At 48.1% G+C, this 6,942-nt stretch overlaps 1 protein-coding gene across 1 annotated transcript; it reads right to left on the bottom strand.

Moving 5' to 3' along the window:
- Positions 1–2,757: 2,757 nt before the first annotated feature.
- LOC136476348 (uncharacterized) lies at positions 2,758–3,509 on the bottom strand. The gene has a single exon (XM_066474144.1). The coding sequence runs from the start codon at positions 3,363–3,365 to the stop codon at positions 3,012–3,014; it is 354 nt and encodes a 117-aa protein (XP_066330241.1). The 5' UTR covers positions 3,366–3,509; the 3' UTR covers positions 2,758–3,011.
- Positions 3,510–6,942: the final 3,433 nt, after the last annotated feature.

Here is a 6,942-nt window from a genome sequence, read left to right as displayed (position 1 = left end):
TTGGCTACTGTAGCATTTTCGTTTTTATTTGACAAAAATTGTCCAATTATGGACTAATTAGGCTTAAAAGATTCGTCTCACGATTTCTCGGCTAGCTGTGCAATTAGTTTTTTTTTCGTCTACATTTAGTACTCCATGCATGTGCCGCAAGATTTGATGTGACGGGTACTATGCAAAAAAATTTGGTTTTTGGCTTCAACATAATAATGTGGCTTCCCAAACAAGAGTCTTCTGTCGCTGTCAGTGAGGCACGGTGCAGCTTTTGCTATGCATCAGTTTGACTGCGATCGGAATCGGATCACATAATCAGCGTGCTCGCTCGTCGGTAGCACCGATAAACTTGACTGATGCTGATTTAATATAAGAGAAAAATATTGTTAGTCGGTTGATAAGTTCTGACTGAAACCATCACTCTAACAGGCTGAATAATCACATACTTTGCTCTGAAGGTAGCGATGACTCAAGACTCAGGAAATGTTTCGGACTAAAAAAATGTCGACGTGTTACGTGTGCACGACCGCGACCTGCTCACTGTCTGCACTCCTTTCGGCTCCATTATCTAATTCTGCTACGCTTGCGATTGCAGGCCTTCAGACAGTCTGTTTCGTATCGCCAATTACAGGTGCTTGGAGGCTGGCTTTTCTAAGTATTAAAGGTAACACTAGCTAGTACTTATTATTTTGTGAGTGCTGCAGCTTCTTGTCAAAAAAACATTGTAGGCTCGATCATTGGAGGGTATGTCTGAGGTATGATTAGTACGTACTGGGAGCCGTCAAAACTCGAAAGCGTGCGTCCACTTTCTCCAGGCTATTACAGAAAAGCATGCCTTGAGTCTTCAGGATCAGACGGGCTTGCCGCACACACATTCGCTCTATTCGTCTGGGTTAGTCTGGCTTAGAAGTCATAGCTAAAAATACTGTTGACTAGTTTTATATGAGAGAAAAATATTATTTATTGGCTGATAAGCCATAACTTATAAGCTAGATATGAACAAACAAACAGGCTATCACCTCACAACGTGCTCATCCTTTTGGAAATCCACACATTTATCCGATGATGAGTTCAGACGGTGGTAGAGTAATAGATAGCGCCACAGTGTGTAAAGTGCAGGAATTCAGAACCAGCACAGTGTTGGTCCCAAGTGTATGGTCAAATTCAGAAGCAGCATAGTCACGTTGTCGACGTCGAGACGTAAATTTAGGGGGTGTTTGGATCCGGTGACTAAAATTTAGGAGGTGTCACGTGAGGATGTCGCATAGGATGTTTAGATACTAATAAAAAAACAAATTACAGAATCCGTCGGTACCCCATGATACGAATTTATTAAGCCTAATTAATCCGTCATTAGCACATGTTACTGTAGCGCTACTTTGTCAAATCATGGACTAATTAGGCTTAAAAGATTTGTCTCACAAATTAGTCGTAAGTTGTGCAATTAGTTTCGTAATTAGTCTATATTTAATACCCCATACATGTGTTCAAACATCTGATGGGACAACGACTAAAGTTTAGGAGGAGAAACCAAATAACCCCTTAGAGAGCGCTTAGTTTCCTCGTTGTTAATCAGTCTTGACTGTCACTAATATGCTTTTATGTCGTAGTGTGAGTCATAATCAATTGCCCATACCACTCCCACTCCATCAACTGGGTTGATTAACAAACAGCAACCCGTTGCAAAAAGTATGTTCAGACGTTCTCTTAGACATGACCAAGGCATATTTTTCCCATGAAAATGTTGCCACCTTTCCTTGTCTAGTCCATGGCTAGCCAGGTGTAAGAAAGCAGTTGCCACTCATAGCAATATGTTGTCTTCTCTATAGTAACGTCGTCTAGCTATTTCCTTTTCCAAACAATGGGGATGGGTGAGGTGTCATGGCCGCGCGCGGACTGCCGGTGGTTGAGAACCTAGTCCAGGATAAACCTGTGGAATTTCCAATTTCTTTCAAAAAGATCCAGGGGCGAAAAAAAATGGGAAAAAAGAAAGAGATTGGATCTCAGTCTATGGCTCTATACATGCGTGCGTGTCTGTATGCCTCTCCGAGAACGAGGGATCACCATATTTCTGCATGTGCGCTGAGAGCGAGAACTCTGAAAACAACCGATGAAATTCTCACGAACGAAGAAGCCAAATGCGATCTCTATCGTGGACAGATTCCCAGACGTACGAGCGAGGAAGAGATTCTGCTCAAATCAGTAGAGATGATATACAGTTCAGCAGTGCAGGAATTGAGGAAGGAAGTCCGCAAAAGAACGAAGCACGTTGCATTCAGACGACGAGGTAGGCAGGAAGCGGCCATGGGAGCGACAGAGACAGCACCGGAGCAGGAGCCCAAGCATCCAAGCGCCGATCCGGGCCGCTAGGTCGTGATCCAACGGTCGAGGTGTTCAGGAAGCATGTGCGGACCGGTGGGATTGGTGGTGCCGCGACACGAGTGGGGGTGTAAGGCAAAAAAATTTGAGTGTGACTCCCGGGAAAAAAACGTGCTGACGACGTCGCACGTTTGCCATGGCTACCAGCAGTCCAGCCTACCATCGAGAACGCCGGAGCGGAGCGGATCGGCTGCGCTGCGGCAGTGGCGTCCACTGTTGACTGTTCGGCACCGCCGTCCGAAGAAAGTCTCACGGAAAACCGCGCGCGTTCTAAGGATGGCATCGTCGCCGGAGAAAACGGTGGGTGGTGCTCAAGTTTAATCCAAGATTCGAAGCCTTTCACCAGCTCGTTTGATATAATCCGATGCATAAAAGCTTTTTAATTTCTCGATTGATCAAATTAAGCCATCATATCAAAGGCTTGATTGTTCGGATCCTTACATATATATGTACACACTGGATCCGAAAAATAAAACTTACATAGAAGCTGCGAAGACCCACGGCGGTCTAGCTAGTAGTCAAGAACGCCGGTACCAGTGCCCTAGGAGGTCGCGTATCAAGCTATCGGTCGAGAAGAAACGAACGCGAAGCCAGGGTCAGCGCCGCCTCGGCCCCGGCCCGCGGCGCGCGCGATCACCGTATCAGAGCCCGACGGACACCGGGCCCCTCGGCGACGTGGCGGACGACGACGACGCGGCCTTCTTCCAGGTCGCGGTGCGCAGCATCTGGCGCATGCCCTCGGCGACGCGGCCCGCGGGCCCGCCGCGGCCCTTGAGCGTCCGGCAGATGGCCATGTGCGCGCCCACGGCCTCCTCCACGTCGGGCGCCGCAGCGCCGGCTCCCCGGGCGCACTTGCCGGCCTCGTACTTGACGACCTCCGAGCACAGGCCGCACAGCCACCTGCCCCCGAAATAGGCCCGCACGCCGCCGATGTACTCGCCCGTGCACTCCTCCTCCAGGCCGCAGCACTCGCAGCTGACCGCCTCCACCTCCATGGCCACAGGGCCACGTATGGCGTATCGATGTTCTTGCTTGCGAGGTGCGGGGATCAAAGATATTCGAGAACTGAAGATCGAATCGGCAGCAAATTAATTAGAAGTCGCTCGATCGAGATGTTCTTGCTTGCGAAGAGGAGCTATGCGCTGTGGTGCTTCTCCGCTTGGGCTGGCTACCTTGACGCGTTTATAAGGTGTTGGCCTCCCTGGGGAAGGAGAAGAGAAGGGAGGAGGGCGGCTCTGCTACAATGCCTGACGCCGACGCTTGCATAGCACCTGTCTCTGTCCGGCGACCGGCGCAATTAACCGTATTGTTTTCGCCGGAAAAGGACGGCAAAAAAAATTTTTGGCACGTGGAAGGCGCCATCAAGTGATGAGATTGAGATGCATGGCTGGCTATTTACTCACTCTCGCAACTATTCTCACGTTCTCACGTAGCTTAAGTACTACTATTCGGTCTGTTCGGCAGGCTGGGCTGTTTCGTTGCTGGTTCGTGAAGAAATACTGCTAGCTGGTTTGTATGAGAAAAAAATACGATCGTAACTGCTAGCTGATTTGTGTGAGAAAAAAATAGAATCGTAAAGCACCAGCCGAACAGGCTGAGTCGTACGCACAGGACAGGCTGCCGGATCGTGTGCCCTCGCCAACAGGGAACAGAGAAGGAACACAGAAACACCTGGCCAAACCGTTTCGTATGGGAGTAGTAGGAGTACCTGCTGCTGCTAGTCGTATTTAGTGGTTGTTTAAATCCCGTGACTAAAAATTTAGAAGGTATTACGTGAGGGTGTTGCATGAGGTGTTTAGATACTAATAAAAAAATAAATTACAGAATCCATCAGTACTCCACAAGATGAATTTATTAAGCCTAATTAATCCGCCATTAGCACATGTTTACTGTAGCACCACGTTGTCAAATCATGGACTAATTAGGCTTAAAAGATTCGTCTCGTAAATTAGTCGCAAACTGTGCAATTAGTTTCGTAATTAGTCTATATTTAATACTCCTTGTATGTGTCTAAATATTCGATGTGACAGCGACTAAAGTTTAGGAGGAGGAACCAAACACCCCCTTAGGCCTCGTTCAGTTATACGGAATCGATTCCTGGCCTCGCTGTTTCTTCGTTATTTTGTATATGTCCGGAACCATTCCCGGTCAGGAAGGACCGGAAACGTCGTAACCGAACGGACCCTTAGTCTTTTGATCGCGTCATTAAGATTCATTGTCCACGCACGCATGGTTATTGTACATGATGGCACTTTGTCAAAGCCGACCTCTAGCTAATAGCTTTTGGTCAAACAGTCAAAGTATGACGGAATTTTGTGGTCGCTGCCCTTGTTCGCAGGAAAAGGGCCGGGCCAGCTTCTGGGTGCTGAAATGTTCTCCCATGCGTGCCCTTGCTTGCTTGCTTGTTCAAAAGGGCATTTGGCGGTGGAATCTAGCTCATCAAACGTTCTACAAACTTTTGAAAAAGTTTGGCCGACATATCTTCAATTGGAATTGATCAAGCATGCATGCATGCAAATTAAAAGTCTGCTGCAGCAGCAATGAAGCATCATCGCCGGCCGGCTATACACCTGCTGTGCTGAGCTATCAGTATGTACTTCAGTAGTATGGCCTACAAATGCTATACCGTGTAGGTGGCAATGGCTCCTAGCGCTGCAAGGGAGGACAGCAGCACAGACAGCCCATGGAACATGGATCAGATCAGGTCGTCACGACTCAGGGCTCGTAGATGCGGCTAAGGTCCGATGCCCTGAAACGATGAGCATCGGACCGGCCGGCCGGCCGGCGATGGCGAGATGCGGCCACGGGCACCATTTGTCGTCTGACACTTGGCAGCTGATGATGCTATAGTATAGACAGACACAGTGCTGGTTGGTCGCAACAGTTCACCAAACCCGCTTTTATCCTTGTACTGTTGTTGTATTGTACACGACCTCCACCGTGCCCCTGTCTTCCCGTATAGGCCGGGCTAGTTGCTCGATTCAGTGTATCGGTCTAGAGACAGAAGAGAGATAGGATCGATGGACTCATCACTCGTCTCACCGAACCCGCGACATGATCCTGCAGTGGGCGATGTGAGGAAGAGGAGGAGAGAGACACCGTATCGGCTTCGCGTCGGATGTATATCGATCAGGTGACTTTTTTTAGATAATGATATCGATCAGGTGACATGGCGTTACATCCATATCCATGGACGCGGTGCTCATACGCTTAGCCCATCCTTGAAGCTAGCTAGCGACCGGCATCATCGCCCCTAGCGTCGTCGCCTCGTCGGGTCGGGTCCCGTCGCCGATCGGGGACACAGCCAAGTCCAGGTGCCGGAGGGTCACTCACTCACTGTGACAGCTGACAGATGCTTGGGCGAGCGGCTGCAAGAGAGCCCCCGCACCACCCGAACGGTCGTGCCTGTCTCGTGCATTCTCTCGTCTCACGTACTACGCCCGGTAATTGGCAGCATCTGCAGCTGTTGATGATCTCCGCCTGTCTCTGGCACGTCACCGCCGCCGGGCGTTCTGTCAGGATGCATTGGCTCTGAATGAATACGGCGCACAGTGGCCCTGGCTGGACGTGACCAGCCGACAGAACTCTGCGATGAGCCGAGGCTGCCTAGTACACGCAGCGCGCCAACAACTTGTCCCTTGTCCGGTCCCTCACTCCCTCGTCGTGAAAGCACCTGACACATGGATGGATGGCCGTGGCCCGTGGGAAACGCCTTCCCCAGTGGATATCTCGTGTCCTGTTGTCACGTACTCGCGTCCTATGATCTGTCGGCTTGCACTGCACAGTGCAGGAACTTGTGTGCTGTGTCTACGTGTACATGCTCCGTTCCAAATTATAATTCGTTTGACTTTTTTTTACTTTAAATTTGACCACTCGTCTTATTCAAAAAATTTATGCAAACATAGTCCAATTTAAATCATTCTTGAAGAAATTTTATTAATAAAGCAAGCCACAACAAAAGAAGTGGTATTTTTGCATAATTTTTTGAATAAGACGAGTGGTCAAACTTGAGATAAAAAAATCAAGTGAACTATAGTTTGGAACGGATTTAGTATATCGGTTCGGATAGGTTTTAGTTAGGATGTAAGATTGCGGTTGTGGTTTCCGCAGAAGAGTGACAGCCAAATAACACCGAATTTTATCTGCAAAAGTTACATTCAGGTCATCGTGACCCTCTTCTCCGAAGTTCTGCAACTGAAAACATTGCAACAAATCTTATCAAAATAAATTCTCTAAAGTGTGGATTTCGTACTCAAAATACGCAGGACACGGTCTTGCCACCCAGGCGAGGTTATCTTCATCTAGACTCAGCTTCCCATGCTCTCACCCTTTGCATGGCAATCACTGTCCAGTTAGATCTTCCATGCTAGCTGCAACCTGGGAGCATTTTGATCTCCTTCATGTAAACTGTTCTTGATTTTATTAATACATCGCTAGTTATTTAAAAAAAAAAGAAACTCATGGCAACACATGAGATAATTAACCATGTCGAAACGCAAATGCAATTTTCCATATATAGAAATTTAAACTAAAGGTTCAACGTAGATTAAAAATTCAAGTCTTCCATTACAT

Source organism: Miscanthus floridulus, chromosome 1 (genome assembly GCF_019320115.1).
Source record: "Miscanthus floridulus cultivar M001 chromosome 1, ASM1932011v1, whole genome shotgun sequence".
Classification (NCBI taxonomy): domain Eukaryota; kingdom Viridiplantae; phylum Streptophyta; class Magnoliopsida; order Poales; family Poaceae; genus Miscanthus; species Miscanthus floridulus.
Note: the sequence above shows the minus strand (reverse complement) of the source record. Positions and strands in the feature narration are given on the sequence as shown.

Coding starts and splice junctions, on each gene's coding strand:
- LOC136476348 (XM_066474144.1), bottom strand. CDS start 3,365: ATGGAGGTGGAGGCGGTCAGCTGCGAGTGCTGCGGCCTGGAGGAGGAG.